The 19826-nt window shown below is 35.9% G+C and overlaps 1 protein-coding gene and 1 long non-coding RNA gene across 8 annotated transcripts in view; both read left to right on the plus strand.

Moving 5' to 3' along the window:
* The window catches only part of cpx (synaptic transmission protein complexin), a 151623-nt gene extending 135373 nt beyond the window's left edge, over positions 1-16250 (plus strand). For 4 of the 6 annotated variants that reach the window (XM_089852446.1, XM_089852445.1, XM_089852448.1 and 1 more), the window contains 3 exons: positions 8285-8451; positions 9682-9823; positions 9896-16250. In XM_089852446.1, coding sequence (XP_089708572.1) covers positions 8285-8451; positions 9682-9823; positions 9896-9969 — 383 coding nt within the window. In that variant the 3' untranslated portion in view covers positions 9970-16250. Of the gene's footprint in view, positions 1-7585; positions 7868-8284; positions 8452-9681; positions 9824-9895 lie in introns of those variants that run through there. The other 2 variants (XM_089852449.1, XM_089852450.1) reach the window with 2 other exon arrangements.
* A 421-nt stretch (positions 16251-16671) lies between these two features.
* LOC149623508 (uncharacterized) lies at positions 16672-18964 on the plus strand. Of its 2 annotated transcripts, none has more exons than XR_016374731.1 (2): positions 16672-18762; positions 18830-18964. It is a non-coding gene; the product is annotated as an uncharacterized LOC149623508 (long non-coding RNA). The 2 variants fall into 2 exon arrangements; XR_016374732.1 differs by having other exon boundaries at positions 16672-18747.
* Positions 18965-19826: the final 862 nt, after the last annotated feature.

Consider the following 19826-nt stretch of genomic DNA (forward strand, 5'->3'; position numbering starts at 1 on the left):
TATACAAAATGACATCATGGCGTGGGAAAAACTGCTAGAGCTTTATTTAAGAAAAATTTAACACAATGTCTGCCAGACGCTTAATCGTGCATTTTTCTCACTACTGATGACCCGTACTTTTTCCCCCCTTTGCCTTTTTCGCTCAATAAACAGAATTAAGTCCGTGACTTAGAATTAATTATGCATACGGTCCGAGTTAGGAAAAAAATGTATAGAAGAAAGGGAAGCGTTGACAAATAATATTTCATAAGGAAACGCAACGTCGCTCTTCATGCACGCGATTTTTAACGATTATTTTTTCTATAGTTGCATTTGCATTTGATATAATCACAACTGTATTTATTTTGGAGGGTTTTTTAGTTAAAATAAAAGTTCAGGTAATATAACAATATACCTTATAAAAACGGCGTCTGCTAAATCGAACCTTTTACCCTTACCTCTCTCAGCCTGTGAGAATTCAACCAATTCCGTAAGGGTAAGGGTCCCATATTCAAGGGGGCAATGTCCTCGTGAAATATTTTAGTCTAATCTTCTTGCTGAAAGAGTAAGCGCATATTTTACTAGAAAATAAGGGTGTGGCAGGGAAATCTACGAGAAAGGGGCAAGCCGCATTCGCGGAGGAGAAAAGAGCTAAAGACTATTTTTGGGGATAAAACTTAATCCTTTTCAATCGAGCGTGGGAATTTTTCTCTTCTTGGGATTTTCTTTCTTCAAGGGGGAAATATTAAAACCGACTATTATTCGACCAGCAGCTATAAACCCAATGATGTAACGCGTATTCGCGGAGGGATAAGCAATATATAAACGCGCTTTTGACGTAAAAGTAGTCCCACATTCTTACAGCGCGATTGAAAACTCACGAATACATTATGACAGCGACACGTTGTTTCTTTCACAATGAGTGGGAATGTTCGATAAAGAGAGCTTGACGTTTTTTCACGTATTTTTATTTCAGTCTGTATTAACGATTAAAGATTATTAATGAGAAATTGTGGGAGATTGAAAATACAATGGAAAAATGATAAATAACAACGTTTATTTATCGTTTAATCCACCAGACTGTTTTTTGTGTTATTTTCCCATTAAAAATATTTAATTAATTTTCTATCGGAATTCGTCTATGGCATCTAATTTCCGACTCTTCACTTAAAACGTCAGTTAACCAATGGACATTTTGAGGCTACAACCTAAATCGTTAGTTTATATAAATATATACAAAACAATGAAAGTGTAGTCGACAAGGAAGACTTCATATTGAAACAGGGGAACCATTTACTAATTTATCAATTTTTGCTGTTTAAAAACGTGGATGGCACGCTTAATAATCTTAGCTAGCATTTTTCGTTGTCCCTTCCCCCAAACTGCGCATTCATCCATTATATTTGAGCTCGTACCTTACGTAAAAATACGAAAGAACAAACTCGGAAAAGGGCCCATAATTCAGTTTTATAGCCCTGAGCGAGCGAGCGAGCCCGTAGCCTGTAATATTTTAGAACCATTCCGCTCACGATCCGGACGCCTCACACGTGCGCCATCTGGTGACGCCGAGGCTTAACGAAACAATTGAAATGATGGGCAACGTTGAACGAAGCCGATGTTTATAGGAATGGCTCTTTTTAACGGTTAATAGGTCTTTTCTAACGAAAAATATTTCTTTTTCTCCTAAGCCTTAAGCTTCGCCTTGTATTTTTTGATAAAGTGCCTCGGTTATCGAAGGGTTTAGGCATCAACGCTTTAGGTTCTGTTAGCTTTTTCAGACTCTTTACTTACCGGACCTGCTGGTAATTCAATAAGTTAAGACGGCTAGCGGGGAGTTTACTTAACGTTACTTCACGCCTCGCTTTAACTGCCTCGTCAATAGCTCGGCTTATAATTTTATTGGATTTTTTCTTTCTTTTCTTTCAATATTATCCCGGCAATTTTGGTCTAAATTGTCTTAAGATCTTTGAAAGGAAAAATTATTCGACGTTTTGTCGCAATGGACGCTCTCGGGAAAAGCCAGCATTTAGGGGTAAACGTCTTAATGCATTTTGCACCGGCGCCTGTAGAAATGTTTTACCCGCGGCACACCAATGTTGTAGGAGCAGCGTACACGTAGGAGACTTTTTTTTAATGTATTTCCTAGGAGCGGCTACAGAAATGTAATATTCTGGTAGAAGCTTTATTATTATTATTATTATTATTATTATTTTAAATATAATTCAGTAGAATTTAGTTTGACTTTGTAAGTCTACTAAAGATAGTGGTTGACCGATTCCCGTCTCTGGATAGTATTAAGTAATCTCAGTGGCCATAATTAAAGTGGGCTTAGAGTCTCATCAGACGTTTATAACTGAGCTGCTTTATAAAACGATCCTCCATCTATCTATAAAGAGTCCTAACTCGGAGATAGAATAGAAAGACTACCCACAGTTTACCTCCTGGCGCGTTTTGTTCGACTCCGTTTAGCTCCCCCTGGCGTTGAAAGATGAGGAGAAGCGTGGATACTGGATAACCAGTGACAAATGACCGCATCAGAAACGTCACGACTATAGCGCGGGACACCCTAGCCCCCCTCCCTGAGCTCAAGGTGGGCATCCCGCTGATGGTCAAAATGAATGGTGAAACAGGAGGATCCCCGACTAAAATAAACGGCCTAGCCAAGGCTTAAAAAATAAAAACTATTGGTTAGTATTATCCGGCAAAGAGGGAGAAGGGATGCCTATAGGTTAAGATGGTATTTTTCACCCTCATCTAAGCCTTTATCTATGGATGTTAGGCCCGAATTCCCTTTCTACGTTATAGATGGGTCAAAAGAGGGACGGCCAACTTGGAGGGGATAATAAAGAATGGTATTAAAACGAATGGCGTTTCAGTGTTATAAACGAAGACGGACTTTGAGATATTGGTATCGAGATGTAGATGGGTTGGCACTTTGGGAATCTCCTGAGGGGTTTTGCCCGTCAATAAATAATTTATATAGGGTTTTAGGGATTTCGAACAAAGGTTTATCTTACTTTCTGTTAATTCTATTTGTATTTGATAGTAGATAAAAACCTTTATATTAATAGTTATAACCAGTAGTTCAAAATCCATTACAGTTAAAAGCTTGGGGTTTAAAAAAAATGGAGTGTGTTAAATTCCCCTATACCCCTCTCAATCCTAATAAGAGTTTCGTGACAATTGAAGAAGATATAGAATGGTGATTAACCATTAAAACGATTGGAAATGTTCCTTCATCCCTCTGTATAGAACGCTCCTTACAGTTAGGCCTTAGTTTTAGGTTTAGCTAGAGATAGGAACTCGAGGGGACCGAAAGAACGTGATAGCCATCATTAAAACTCGTTTTTCGCGAACAAACTAAGTTTTATGGACCAAGATAAGGCAACCCTTTGCCCAAAGTTTTCTGGACCCACACTTTTTTAATATGGAAACGCGTTTTTTTTATCTTATCAGAAAAAAATGGAGGGAGGCCTTTTCCTCAACATCTGAAATTATTTTTCATACATTTAATGTTCCATTTCCCCAACCCTTAGGTTAACTGAAAATGATATATACTTATTGACATTACAGAAACTTTTAAAACTGGGAAAACTTTAACAAAATTTAAACAATTCTTTAAGTTGGAATATTCTAATTAGTTCAAAACTTAAAACGTGTTAATAATTGGTTGAAATTTTTCTATAAAATTTTGGTTAACGTTTTTGGAGTTGTTTACGTGAGATTATTGAAACCATTGACAGCCGTAACGTAAAGGGAGGTCTCTAAATCATTAATTTATTCGATTAAATATGTATGGTATATGATATACATAGTCAATAATATTCTATAAATAGTAATTGAGCGTGCTGAAATTCACCATTTATTGGAGTAGCGGTTTTTCTTAAGTATTGGAGAAAACGATAATTTCCTGTACACGCTATATTCTCATTCCGAAATACTATAATGCAATAGCAGCTACTTATTTCTCCAGAAAGCTTACCATGATGTAAAAATATGAGTTAATAATTTATTTACATCTTTTTATTACCTTTTTGATATGAAAGCTGGGTTTCCTTAAAGGAATGATTCAGGCATAAATGTTTTTAGGTGTAAATAAGAGAGAGGGCGATTGGAAAATTAAAAAAATTACTTTAGACGGTTAGGGAAAACGTGTAAAAAAAGGTCAGGGCATTTTGCAAGGAAAAAAATCTGTGACAACCCTGTGTCACCTGAGCTATAAACCTTAAGTATGTGTGAACCATTGCAGAAAGTGTCAATTTCCGCTTCCAATCCACAAAGTCACGTGTCCACGCCCAAAATTATCGCAACGTGGGGGTTTCCCTTATCGAAGAGCTAAGTAATTAGGGAGGCTACAACTACGGAGAAGGTATCTGTGATACTTAAAAACCGTCGTCGGCAAAAGGGTGCGGTCGCCCAAGTCAATCTTAAATGGAAAGTTATTAAGACTTGGTCCATGGGAAGACTTATGCCTCCATTTTAATATTCGCAATCACTACATCTTCCCATTGATATATCTCCCGTTGTGCTTGAGATATCAATATGCTGTTGTAAGCTAAATTTAGACCAAAATGCCTATTTTAAAGATATCTCCTTGAATCCACAATAATGTAAACGCTCTTCGCTTAATCGTATCCTGAAATCAACTAGAAAATATATTAACTTAAACCTTTTCTTTGTATAATAGTTAATAAAACCATTTTCTTTTCTTTTTCTCCGCACTCGAGAATAGTGAACTTTAATATTTAGAAAGAAAATATTATTTTAAAAAATATGAAAGGCAAAAGACCCTAGGCTCCAAGCGAAACTGAATTATATATATATTCATAAAAAAAATTACAACGCCATTTCAAAGCGGTAGCTTTTCTGCGTGGCTCACGATAAGAATCATTCCCCCCCCCAAAAGAAAGTACCCCAATTTTTATTTCTCTCAATTTTCTCATCCCCTTTTTCTAAATCTAGATGATTAGATTGGATCCCTCTATATCTTTAGCAGAGAGAGAGAGAGAGAGAGAGAGGGAAGAGGAGAAGCCATCTTCCCCATCGTGCAATGCCCATGATTATCCCTTCCTTTTTTTCCGCTAACTTTCACTGCTTTATCCCTTTTTTTTCTCTCTCTCTCTTTCTCCTTCTTTATCTGCTTTTTTAAGGATTGCTCTATTTCCGCAAGGCCGTCTATGGTCAATTTCAGTTATAAAAAGAACCAGTGGGAAAGGCACCGCGACGTTATTTGCAATGTAATCCCTCATAGAGAAAAAAGTAGTTCGAGTAATTTGAACTTAGGATAGATTATAGAAGGATCTCTAAACACCAAGGCTTAAATCTCCTCGCCTGAAATTCTACGGCAGACTTGTTCCGATTTTATTGTTCCGCGGTATATAGCCGTGGTTGGTTGGTTGCTTGCGATGTATGTCCCCTTTTCAAGCCCAGATTTCTAAGATTAAGAATTTTTTGCGCTCTTTTACGATATAGAATGTGAATTTGTAAATTGGTTTCGACTTTCTTTTTTAAGGTTTTATTTCGATGTATAGGCAAAAGAGCTTGGATTATAATATAGTACATCTCAGGTTCCCGTAATCTTAGAGCCTCTTTCTGTAGAACCTTTCCTTAGTAAAACACTGTGTATGGAAAGAGACGAAGGTATTTTATATTAATTAAAAATCAATGCGCGTAGTGAGGACTATTTTGTTGCAGACCTTACTTCGCAAAAGTGAAAATGTAAATACACGAGAAAAATATTTTCGAGAAAATCACCTAATTCTTTAACTTTCTCGCTCAAATGCACTTTATACCGTTTTTCAAAGAAATCTTTGGATGATATCAGTGATACGCAACTTAACACGGTACATTTTATTTATTCTAAAATGAAATACCAAGTAGGATGGAGCCCAACTATGATCAAATATAAAAAATTACCCATTTATATAATACCATCGCTCTCCAATTAAAAATTTTGTATCTAACTGAATTATATGCCTTCATTATACATTCAAAATTATTCTTTTTACAGTATTTTGAAAGGGATTTAATTACAAAGAAAGGTACAGTGTAAAGTAGTAACGTAATTAGAGAGTTGACACCGTGGGGAAAAATCTTCTATTTACCAAGAGCCGGGCTAGGAAATCTTGACGCTTCAAGCAATTGCTCAGTGGAGCGATTCGAGCGTCACAAAATTGAAACGGTACCCGTATAACGTGCTAATTATTTTCAAACTCTCTCGCGTCGTCTGTAACGTATCTCCATAATTTGATCGAAACTCCATTTTTCTCTTAATTATCTTAAACCCTATAGCGAAACGCGGGAACGAGGGAATAAAATGTAGAATTCAAAGGGGATGCGTGGGAAAACTCAAAAGATGTTGTTGGGTGTATGGAGTGACGTAACACCGCGTCTGGGACTGAACCACGGTGTCGAATTTCTAATTGGGCTTCTGAACTCTTTTGTATTGATAGCTTGTAAAAAAAATTGCGCGTATTTTCTTGCAAGTCGATCTAATTTTCTTTCATTCAATGTATTCTATAATTAAATTTTCTCAGATTTCAAACAATTCTCAGAGCCGCTTTCATTTTTTCTGTCTCTCTTCTATTAACTGACGTCGAATGGGACTCCTCTTGGGAGTTTCCGAAATCCGTTCCCACGAGCTGCATGCACGTCCTGCAAATTAACCCAAAATCACTTTCTTAATTAGGTTTGCTTTATTTGCGGCTACCCTCAATCGTAAATGAAGGAAGGATAAATCTTGTCACTTAGTATTACGTATACGTTAGAAACCAATATGGTCTCCGTAATCAATTTCTTTTAGTTTATGAGTATGAAGTTTAACCTCATTGAAATAAATTAATTTGGAGTTTTAAGGAAGGTATATATAGTGCTGGGATTGTGGAAAAATAAATTATTTAATGGTTAACTATTCATTAAGATTAAGTATTATTATTATTAATTGAAAGGTAAAATTTAATTATCTCAAAGCCTCTTTATCTCTTAACATTCTCGCACTCCTTTCATCATTCCCCGAAGTTATATTGTTAACTTTGGTCTATACTGGCAACACTTCCTTTTTTGGTATAGTTCGAAAGCGCCAATTTTTCCCTGGCACAAAGAGTCATTTCCGATCGGAAATGGATTTCAGGAACCCTTCCAGGCATGCATGGTGATGCTCCTTACGCAACACCTTTGCCGCGTATAACGACAGATCCCTTTGGGTTCTCGCGTCGAGAGATAGTCCCGAATACCTTGTCTCGCTATACCCAAAAGCAAAGCCTATTTTCAAAATTTTAAATTCAAGATTAAAGCTCTTTATCAGTTAATTCGAGTCATGAAGGAACTTTCGATTCGAGAGTTTAAAGTAATTCTGTTCATTTTGGACGATTCGTAAGTGCCTTAACTTTCGGAATCGGAATTCCGTATAAATTTTTAAAACATTTTAATGCGTTTCGTTATCACCGGAAGTTACGATTGAGCCCTGTTTAATTTTCAATTTCACGTTGAAAAACACTGCTCTATATCTTGTTTTAAAAATAATTTAGAACTAATTGAATTGTTGACGTAAATTACGTTTAACCAGGCAAGAATAAAAGTTATTGTGGCAAACTAACTCTGAAGTGACATATGTCCAAGTTCCTTCATATGACATCCAAATAATTTGGCATAAGCCGAGTGTCGAGTCGGCTAAACCCTCTTTCCCATATATATATATCGTGTAGTTTCAACAATAACGTCGCAGCGCACGTCCGTAACGGGTACAATGTACCAGCGCGATCTCCGTTTTGGATACTGAAATCTATAAACCGGGCGCAAACTAAACGCTTTATAAAAAAATCATATCAGCTCTCATTTGGTGTAGTTTCGTTGGAACACTACCACAACTAACGATTAACCATGTTTCCGGGTCTGTGTTTTCGTTCCATTCTAATTTAAAGGGACTGTAAAAAAACGCATCGGCGGGTGCGTAAAAATTTATTTGAACTATGTCGTAAGCACAACGTGACTCCATGAAACAAGGACTCCACACGGAGACACTGGACATCTAGTCCTTGTTTTTCGCGATAGTTCAGCGCCTTTTCTCATATTTGAAACTAAGTTTGTTTGAACCACGAGTTTCCTCAGTCACGTGATTATGACGTATTCAAATAATTTTAAACACCCGCCCATGCCAACTTTACAGACCCTTTAAGTATACTTTGACCCAGTCCGGCCGGCTTGTAGGGGTTTAACGTTTGTTAATTGGGCCGGCCGACTGGTTTGTTCGTTGTATCACTCGTGGACCAACTTATACTGATATTGTTTTTGTGTCTTCGCCTTACGGGTGCGGGCGCAGGTGGAGGCGAAGAGACGGCCGAGGACAAGGAAGCTGCCGCCGAAGAGGAGCAGGAGCGTCTCGATGCCCTCCGAGAAATCGAAGAGCGAAGGCAGGAGAAGCACAGGAAGATGGAGGAGGAAAGGGAGAAGATGCGACAAGACATCCGAGATAAAGTAGGCTATATTACGTAATAATTCCCTACCTGGTGCGTACAGGCCAGGTACGGAATGATATTGCAAAGGGGGTAGGCAACCCTTAGTTTCGGGACATACAGGAAGGTTGAAACATCTCAGTCTCTGCATACCCACTCTCATGACAAAAATGGCCTAAAAGACAGTGTCTTAGTTCAATCGAAAGGGTTTCTTACATATGATTAAATATCTTGGGTTGCCATGCTGAGTGCTCATTTTCATAATAAAATTAACTTTAATGAGAAGTACGGGAATTAATTCCTAAGATAGATGGTATATTTTAATATTGAAGAACTTTAGTAATCGATAAGAGCTAAGAATTACCTTTGAAAGCAGTCAGGGGTAAAATTAGATCCGAGGGGCTATTGTAATTGGTTGGAAGGAATTGGACAGTGTAAGAGGTACTTTTCCTTTTGTTGGTCTTGGTCTTTTTTAGCCTTTTTCCGATCGGTTTACCACGCCAAGGTTTTAATTACAAACGAACCCCTTCTTAATTTTCTTCTCCTTTTTGGGGAACATTATCGGCTAAAGAATTGCGCCAAGCCTAATTAAAAGTATCGACTAGCGAGAGAAGGGCCACTTTAGCTTACCACGCACCGTCCCCGCGTTTTCTTTTCTTCTAACGTATACGTCAAAGCTATTAATCATCCCGTGGAAGATGCTGGCCGATCTATCCTTTCTCTTCGGGACTTATTTTTTTAATTATTCTTTTCTTAACGATGACTCGATGTCACCTTCGTTTGCATGTCCGGATTTTCTCGGATCGACTTGATCCCGAAGGGATTTAGTTCAGGGAATTAATTTAGAAGGCCTATTTTACATGGAATAAGTTACCGTAGGTTTAAATTAAACGTTTGATTGAGTGGTGCGAGAGCGTGTGTATACAGGGTGGAAACCTTTACTATGCTTCCCTAGCCATAAGTTCATAAGATATGTTCCATAAGTATGTCACTTGTTACTGAGAGCTTGTCACGAAGTGACGTAGGTAAAACGTCATAGATTCTCGTAAAGTGAGGTACTGTAAAAGGCTTAGAACAGACTAAATAGGAAGATGGACTGTAGTCAATTCTCTCTTGTCGTTCTCGAACTATCTCTCAGTAAGTCTCTAGCATTACGAGTGTCATACTTATGGAACATATCTTATAATTTTATGCCTAACCTAAAATCTTCGGTGAAAGGTCATTTAAGTTAAAAATGATGAATCTCTTTTAGTATGGCATCAAGAAGAGGGAAGAGAAGGAAGCGGAGATGAATATGGCAATGGCGGACGCCGGAGGTGGCCTAAACAGACGCAAAAAGACGCCAGCGGAATTAGCGGCGGAAGCGGAAGCCGAGGAGCAAGATGATTTTACTAGTAAGTAATGAACCCCCCTTTTCGCCATCCTTTCGCGTTTCTAATTTATGTCGCGATATATCTTTAATGAAGAATTAAAGAACAGCATCGAGACGCAAGTGAGCGAGTTGAAGTCCACCATAGAAGGCAAATGCGTCCTCCAGTGAACACGGGGCGCTAGAGACGTCGCCCGCGAATTGCAACGCCCGCCCAAACGTCGCCGAATGAAATAAACGCACGTAGAGAGGTAAAAAACCCCAAAAATCGCGCGCGCCCTCAAAATAAATGGGGTCCGATTTAGTACTTTTTAGTATTAAATGAGAAATCAGTCTTAGGATTTAAATAAAAATCGCCACTAAAAAATGTTTCACTTAGGAAAAAAAACTATTTCAAAGATGCCAACGTCGCCGATTTCTATTGGACGACCGTGTGGTGCGTGCGCGAACTCAATTATTTTTTTCTTCATTGGTCAATTTTTTATTTTGGCGCGTAAATGTGGGTAGAGTTTATAAACTGACGGGTCAAGAGAACACTTTATTTCGCATTAATTTGTTCGCGGGTGGTAAATTTTTTATAGGATACGAACAACCTATAGCCTTATATTCCAGGTTTTTGGCAGCAAATTAAAATTTCAAATTCATTTTCATTGCGGGGTTTTTTAGAATAAATCTTTAAAAGAAATTAAATCACTTAGGATTTAATGTATTTGTATAGATTAAGGTTTGGAGAAAAAAAAAATACTTTTTATTTCGTTGTTTTTTAAATAAAGAGTTTAAAGTTCTTTATTTAAAATACAACCCTTAAGGGTTTTGGGAATTAAACCGTAAATTTAAAATTTGAAACAAAAAAAAGGTCACACTACCGTTCGGGCAACACGGGTTTTTTCCTCAACATAATTTTGCAACAAATTTTAAGATGAAAAAAAAATTTAAAAATGAAATTTAAAATAAAAATAACCCGCACGTGTTTAACGTTAAAGTTTTTTTAAACAACATTAATTTAATTGCGAAAAAAGAAATTACACCTTAATGCGTAAATAGTGTCCAATGTGGAAAATAATTTTGGTTGCTTAATTTTCAACATGGCGTGTTATTCAAATTTGTTTACGTAATAATTTTTTATATTTGTTTTTTTCCAAAACTTTGTTTTGATGAAGTAGCCCGTATTAAAACGCGTGTGTTTAAAAATCAACAAAAAAACAAACTTAACCGGATAATTTGGTGCGTTCTGAAAAAGAAAAAAAAATATTTCAACAACTGGCGTTCGCGTAAGCGTTTGGACGTTGCTAATTGTAATTAAAAGAAAACCCTTAAAACACGAAATTTAATTTTGTCCGTGGGATCAAGGACGACCTATGCCACAAGTTTAATGGAAACCGCAAAATTTATCTTCTTCGGTAGGATAAATAAGTAAATAAAAAGGTAAAAAATGATTTTAATTTATACGAATTTCTTCAACTTTTAGAGTTGTTTAAAATTCGAGAAAGTAATTTTCAAAAATTATTGTCGAAAATAAATAAAAAAAATGTATAATTATAATTTATGTGCCTAAAGAAAAATAATTAGCGAGATATAAAAAAAACTCTAGTTTGCAACAAAATATGAATAGATTTAACATAAACAAAAATAACGTAAACAAAATGGAGCCACGTAAATATCGGGTGTAAAATAAAACAAAGCGGACAATATTCAATACGCGTAAATACAACGCATTGCGCGGTACTTACGACCCGCCTCGAAAATCGAAGAAACTTATTTGTTGTATAGGAAAAAAATCGAAGAGTAAAAATTAAATAATAACTAAGTCAGAACTAAGCGTAAGAAACGAAGATGAAAAATATATATATAAAAAAAAGTTCAACCACTTTCTTACACTTAATCACGTACCAAAGAAGGTTACAATAAACAACGAATCTAATTGTTATCTCGGTGAAATTTTAAATATGAGAAAAAAAAAGTAATTATCATAAATGACCCGTTTTTGTGTAAAAGGTAAAAAAAGTTTAATTTAAATTAGTTTAATATTTCATTTCGTATACGTCAGTTAAATGGAAGTTAACTAAAATGATCGATAACATCGACTTTTAGTATATATATTTGGTCGTAATTATTTAATATCGCGTAGTTAATTAGGTTCTAATTTAGATTAAAACTGGTACCGTTTTAATTTATAGTTAAAAAAACAAACAACATTCGAGCGTAATAGGTATCTAACAACTCGGTTTAGGTTTAGGCATGAATTGACGACTCTCCGTTGATTTTTCAATAATCCCAAGTCCGAGTGTGTGTATAATCAATCCTTCTTCAATGTCCCCAAAACTTTTCACCTCTCTAAAGCTTCACCTTGTATACGTATCCTCTCTATTTAATCCTAATAATCAACTTAATTAAAACAGGGTCGAACGAAAAATAATAATAATAACGAGGTTATATTTCTCAAATAAAATTACCCTAAATATAAGAAGGCTAATCAAGATTCTACGTAATAATTAAGTCGCGAACGAAAATAATGACTAATTGAATCGAGGCGAAATTCAATTAGTCGTTGGTAGGAGAAATTCTATTGGTTATTCGTTTGGTTTTCAAGGTCAAGAATACGCGCGCGAAAAAAAAACATCCCGATTTTTATTTTATACGTTTTTGGAGTTACTAAATGAAAAATAAATATATATATATAAATCCTCCAATCACAGCCGACTTCATTAGCACGTGCTGTTGCGCGCGATGGTGTTGTAAATTTCAGGTAAAAGTAGGAGCAATCTTTGGGTGAATGGCGGTTTATTTTAAATACATAAATCTGGCTATCCTTTATATAATGGGTGATCCCTTTTTGAGAAATGTAACCAAACGAAACTGCCTTGCAACGATGGAAGAAGATTATGAAAAGTTACGAAAATAATCTTATATATACATATATATATCATCACCAAAAACATTTATTGTTTACAAAACAAAATGTATACCCGATGCGCTAAATTAGTTTGATTTACAACAACTTAAATAATTATATCCGAGTCGTTGTAAATCAATTTAAAATTAGCTTTAATTAAACTCCAAGTGTATTTAACCTTAAACATAAATTAGATTAATATAATTAGAAAATTTATTGAAGAAAGAAATTCCCAAAAAAATATCCCTAGGTGTTTGTCTGTGAAAAAAATACGTAACATTGAATGAAAAAAAAACAAAGTAAACAAAGTAAACAACTCATATCTCTTAGTCCTTTGTCGTAATCGTAGTGTGAACGTAGCCCTTCTTAAGTAAAGTATTAAAATAATTAGACATTTTTGAGTGTTTTTCTCAAACAAGTTCTAAATATATTATAAATACCTTTAAGAAAAAAAAACAACACAAATTTCACTTTTTAGCGGAGAAGTCGTCATAGCTGTAATATGGAATATTTTCAAATATTATTAATTAAACCCCCATAACCATAGTTGAAAAGCTAAAATATGATTTTTTGGAAAACAGAAAAGAGAATAACAAAATATACCAAAAAAAAAACAAACAAAACAAAACATATTAAATTTCATCTATATCGACGTTAAATCTATTAGCAGTGCAATAATATTCTATATGTCTATGGCTGAGCGAAAAAAATTATCCACAAAAACTATTTAAATAGTTTGGGAAAATAAAAAAACATGGCAGATTTAAATGGGAATATAAACCAAAAAAAAAAAAATAATTATTTGAGTATTTAGCTATATCTATATATAAAAATAAAAATAATATTGGAAGAGACGGACTGTTAGGTTTTAGAATTGTTTTAAATATAATATATATTTAAGAAAGCTGCGAGAGACAAAAAATAACAAACAGACAAATTCAATTACTAACGGCGAATGGCTTTATTTAGTTAAATAATTAATTCGGAGATTATTTTTATAGAAGCTTAGTATAACCCCTATTATTATTTTAATTGCGCGTATTAATTAATTAAGTTAAGTTAAAAGATTATTTTAAATTTAATTTAAAGGGGAATTCTTCGTACCAAAAAAATATAGAAAGAAGGGAGAGAGATATAAATTTTAATTGAGATAAAAAAACCAGGTGAGTTTTAAAAAGCTCCAGCGGGTTTAAAAAAAAGGATTTAAAAATAAACTGATAATGATACGAAAAATACACATTTAAAAACGATTTAAAGAGCGCTCTTTCAGTACCTTAAATCTTGTGAATATAACCAAATAATAGCGCGTATATAAAGAAAAAAGAAACAGAATAATAAAATTTAAAAAAAAAATGTAGCCTTATCCAAAAAAACAAAATATATAAATTAAATTACCAAATTCAATTAATTTAAATCCCTTTAATTTGAGTGCCGAAACATCATCGTTAATTTGGATTTAATTTTAAAAAATATCAAAGTTATATTAAAAAATTTTAAATATAAAAAAGAACGCCGTAAGTGCAGTTATAAAAATTATATAAATTACTCCAAATTTCAAGTATAATTTCAACCGTAAATAATTAACAAAAAAGTTTTGTACTTGCTAAGGTTCTTTAAATATCTGGTTACTGATAAAAATAAACGCGACCAGCCGACTAGAAACGTCAAAGAAATAAGGCCGAGATATTCTAAATTTTCAAGGGTTTAAAAGGTTGGGTAACACCTGGGTCGAAATACGCGTAGGTTAAGTTAAACCGCCCTGAAGATTGTCTTTCAAAAATCTAGTTTTTTTTAATAAATCAGATATTGGAAGAACTTTAGTAATGTTAAATTTCCTAATTTGGAAACTACAATGCCAGTTTCAGCTAAAATAACGGTTAAAATCAATGGACTTTAAAATGCATTGGTAAATTAGAAAACACTAATGACTTCATCTCATCTCATCTCATTGATAATTAATTAATCTAATTAATTAAAGAAAAAATGCATTCAACATTGAAATCATAGTCATTCTCTCATTAGCTTAGGTTTAATCAGCGATTTTATCGGTGTTATCGTATGGTCGGTCGTATTGGCACCGTAAAAGCATTTAGCCATCACAAAACACTCGCAATGTATATATATATATTATAAAATAATCTAGATTCTTAAGTGTTCTTTCGAGTTAGATATTTATCTTCCATAATTAAAATCCGTGTACATGAAGCTTAATACATTTCATAAATATCTATTTAGCGTTAAATACATTACAAAAAGCGGCTCATACTGAATTATATTGCTCAGAAGATAAAAAAGAAAACCTCCTCAAAATTCCTTTTATTATAAATAATTAATTGTACATACGTAATAGATGAGACTTTGATTATTATAATCGTAAAATATATCCTTCCCAAAACCTTACGCCTGTTAGACAACGAATTTGATATCTCTTTAAAACGTTAGTCGTAAGTAAAACGGGTTAATTTAGCTGAAACTGGAAGAATTAATTTAATTATTATATTAATTTAAAATTAGGGTTTCTTAACTATTCGTTTATAGTTTTCATTTTGGGGATAAAATTTAATACTATAAACTTGAACTAAACTGCGCTGTGATTGGATGAGAGATTGAAATTTCTGTCCAGTTAGAACGAGCGATAAATTACAAAAACGTAAAATGAAATTGACCATTTTTCATTAATTTTCAAATAAATATTGAATTTGAAAGCTCGCTGTAATTTAACGGAATCTATTATGGAATGGGGGTTTTAGAGACTCGTATTGGCCTAAAATATAACGCAACAACCTTTTTTTAGTGTTATTTTCTAACGAAGTATCTTCTATCATCTGTGATGTCACGTTTTTTAGGCCAGGAAAGTTTAGACTAAGAAATAATTGTATATAGATTAAATTAGAAGAAAAACAAAACATACGCAGTTCGGTAAAACATAACCAATATACAAAGAAACAAAGAAATACAAAACAGTGAGCATACTTTAAATGGCGCAAACGTTAAATGAAAAAAATTTAAAAAAAAGGCAAAAATCTTCATCAAAAGAATATTTGTGTAATTATAAAAATTAATAATAATTTAAATTTCTAACAAAATTGGTGACATTTTTGGAAAATTATAGTGAAGAAAAAGGTGATAACTATAATACAAAGTTAACGTAAAAATGGTTTATGACTTTACGTTGTTGCGTTAAATGAAACACCAAAAATATAAAAAGGCGTTGCGTTTGAACTTTAAGTTCGAAAATCTTTTATGGAAAACGTAAACTCCGATTTAATATCCCCCATTCCTGACTTTCGAAAAACTATCCGAGAAAGGGCCAAATTGTGAATATATTAATTACCAATAACCCCTAACGACTATTCTCACGTAACACAGCCAAAATAAATAACAAAAACTTGGGCAAAATCCTAAACTTCATTTTAGTTGAATTTTTTCTCATTTCCTTTAAAATTTCTCTTTTTATTGTACAAATACAAAAAAAAACCAATATTTATCACGATATTTTAGTTAAGTTTTGTTCGATAAAACGATCATTAAAAAATGAAATCTCTCTTCCTGTTAATTAATTTTCTCTTTCTTTTATGAAATGGCATGATGGAATGAAATGTCCAGAAATGTCTAATGTTTCAAGATGTTGTTTTTCCGTTTAGGTCAGGAAATACATACAGCTGATAGGAATGTATGTGTAGCCGTTTTCTGAAGCCAATTAAATCTCAGCTAGAAAGTAGTCAGTGTTACGAGGCGTGACGGAGTTCTCAAGCCCCGCACACAAAACACGCGGATAAATAAACGCGTGTGAATATGGGGCACAATGGTTCCTATAAGCTGTATGTAATCCTGTTTAGGTATATCCATAGCCCACTCGATCACCACTTGACAACGCAAGCTGCTCGCCCTATAAAAGCCCATTCAATCGGCCAAAAAAAAGCGACTTTTGGACTATCGCCGGGGAGTTCGAAGGAACCCAAAATTAACAGTAAGTTCTATGGGAGGAGGTAGGTGTTTTGGCCAGATCCTTTGTCCTATTCATCCAAATAACCTAAACTGTCAATGAGACGTATGTTTTGACGTGTTTTATTATACTAAATCGAATTCAAGCTTCTAGAGTGGATAGTTGTTTTTTTTTTATAAAAATTAATTTCCAATGTCAAAATGATGGCTTCAGTGCTAAGACAAGACAAGGCAAGGCATCGCGCGTATTTGATTAAGAACGTCGGAACGGCATGTCGCTGGTTCAAGGTCATAAATTCGTGTAGGCTGAAGATATGTGAAGTGGCTAGGCGAACTGACTTTGGCAAAAGATGTAAAGTGCGCAGCCTGTCTACATATGATATATGATTGATTTTGCTCGGTTTAGGAGACTTTAGAAGCTTGTGAAACGCCGTTGAACACGTACCTTCTAAGGTAGAAATATCTTTCTTCAGGTAAGGATTCCAAATCGATGATGCAAACTCCAAAACGGGTAGACACACCGAGCGGTATAGTGTTAGTGACGCCCTGGAGTAACCAGTTGTTCTACGAACTAACCCACACAAACGTTTGCCACGGTTAGAGGAAAAGGTGGCATGTGAATCCCAGCGTAGATCGCGGCTGACCCTGACTCCTAGTAGCCCCATTAGGGCAACACGTGTCATTGGAGTGTCGTCGATCTGATAGGAAACGTCATCTTGATATTATCTCCTTGTCAGAACCATGAAAATACATTTCCGGATATTAAGAGAAATGTTGTTGTCAACACCCCATTGAAAAACTCGGTTGATATTTTCCTGCAAATGCAACCGGTCGGATGCCTCGCGTATGTCCTGAGAAATATTGCTGTCATCTGCATATTGATAGATGGAACATCGTTCAGATAAAACGGATGGTAGGTCGGCCACAAACAGGTTGAAAAGCAATGGTGCAAGAACCGAGCCCTGTGGAACTAAACTCTCCTTCATAAATCACGCGTTGAAAGCGGTTGGACAGGAAGTTTCGAAACCAGAAAAGAACAGCTCCTGAAACTCGAATGCGTTTGAGCTTGTACAACAGTCGCTTGTGGCACACCGAGTCAAAAGCCTTCGACCAGTCGAAAGAGACAACACGTACATCTGGAGGACCCCTCTCATCGAGGAAAGACGACCATTGGTGAAATGATTGTAAAAGTTGCTGCATACACGATCGGCCAGTCCTGAATCCAAGCTGTGATGAAGGCAGCGGAGAGTTGTCTTCGAGGAATATGTTTAGTTTCTCGGCTATGATCGATTCAAGGACCTTTCCAACGACGGATGTAAGAGATATAGGGCGGTAGTTTGAGATAACATTCCGTTTTCCAGAACCCTTAAAAACCGGGACTACACTGGCCAATTTCCATCCAGAGAGCAGGGACGATGTTAAAGGGAGTAGTTAAAGAGTTTAGTCAGTGGACCAATAATCACTGTAATAGACGTGGTGTTATACCATCCGGTCCACAGGCGGAACCAGGTTTTAAGCAAGACAAGGAACAAGCAAAATCAGATGAATCAACGCGATCGAAGGTGAATCGAAGTTCAAACTGACGAAGGAGTGGTAAGGTCAACTCCTGACGGAAGCTGTCATAAAGATAGTTTCCGAAAGCAGCGGCGATGGTCCAAGGGCAAGACAGGACTCCATTAGGTACCTCAGAGGACGAAGGTGGTGGTAAAAGAGATCTTGACCTCACAAAGCTCCAAAAGCGTTTAGGATACATTGCCAGGGTATCGTGCAAGGTCTCAATGAACCTGTCATAAGCCTCACGTGTCGTCGTGCGTAGAACATTACTGAACTGCCTATATTTATTCCAGTCTGAATCCTTATTGGTCTTCCGGGCCTTATTATAAAGTGAGTTCTTCATTGATTTCGCCAAAGAGTTCGGAATTTGCTCTTTGATTTCGTAATTTATTGATTGAAGTAGTTTATAGTGTCGTCGAGGGGCTAAACACTCGCGCATTCTGGCCTCAGTGACTTTACGCACTTCCGATCTGAACGCAAAAGAATAATGCTACGTTTTGCCACCAAAATATCCTGGTTTCCCATCCTAACAAACTTGTTTCCCACCGTAATGCTCAGTAGGATATTAGCGTGTAAAACAGAGGTATTTCTAAGCCGATTAAAATTTGTTAATAATAGAATTTTTTTTATCATTTTCAGTACCTGGGCTCAACACTCGGAAGTTACACGTTTATAAAAATATTCTTATTATTTTCATTATTAATCTTTTTAATAAAATCTAATGCATCAATGAAATATATTTCAAAATAAAAACTTGCATTAATATTTATAAAATATTATTTGATAAAATTATTTCCATTTCTAAGCGTATTAATTATAGTTATGGCGTCAAATAATAAAAAGAATAAAATAATATAAATAATAATAAATAAAAATTAAATAGGGGGTCCCACAGGGGGTCACAGCAGGGGGTCCCAGCAGGGGGTAACAGTAGGGGGTCCCAGCAGGGGGTAACAGTAGGGGGTCCCAGCAGGGGGTCCCGGCAGGTGGTAACAGTATGGAAACAGCAGGGGGTAACAGTATGGAAACAGCAGGGGGTAACAATATGGACACAGCAGGGGGACCCAGCAGGGGGTAACAGTATGGAAACAGCAGGGGGTCCCAGCAGGGGGTAACAGTATGAAAACAGCGGGGGGTAACAGTATGGAAACAGCAGGGGGTAACAGTATGGAAACAGCAGGGGGTCCCAGCAGGGGGTAACAGTAGGGGGTCCCAGCAGGGGGTAACAGTATGGAAACAGCAGGGGGTAACAGCAGGGGGTCACAGCAGGTGGTAACAGCAGGGGGTCACAGCAGGTGGTAACAGCAGGGGGTCACAGCAGGTGGTAACAATATGGACACAGCAGGGGGTAGCAGCAGGGGGTAACAGCAGGGGGTCGCAGCAGGGGGTACCAGCAGGGGGTAACAGTATGGAAACATATCCGGTGACGTGGCATGACGTCATATCCGGTGACGTGGCATGACATCATGCCCGATGACGTGGCATGACGTCATATCCGGTGACGTGGCATGACGTCATATCCGGTCACGTGACATGACGTCATATCCGGTAACGTCACCTACGACGTCACCGAGGTAATTGACTTGTGACGTCACGACATGTTAATGGTAAAAGGTAATGATTATCCATTCAGTTA

Source organism: Phalangium opilio, unplaced genomic scaffold (assembly GCF_054372755.1).
Source record: "Phalangium opilio isolate 3A_F unplaced genomic scaffold, DU_Popi_V2 ptg000113l_1, whole genome shotgun sequence".
NCBI classification, from domain to species: Eukaryota; Metazoa; Arthropoda; class Arachnida; order Opiliones; family Phalangiidae; genus Phalangium; species Phalangium opilio.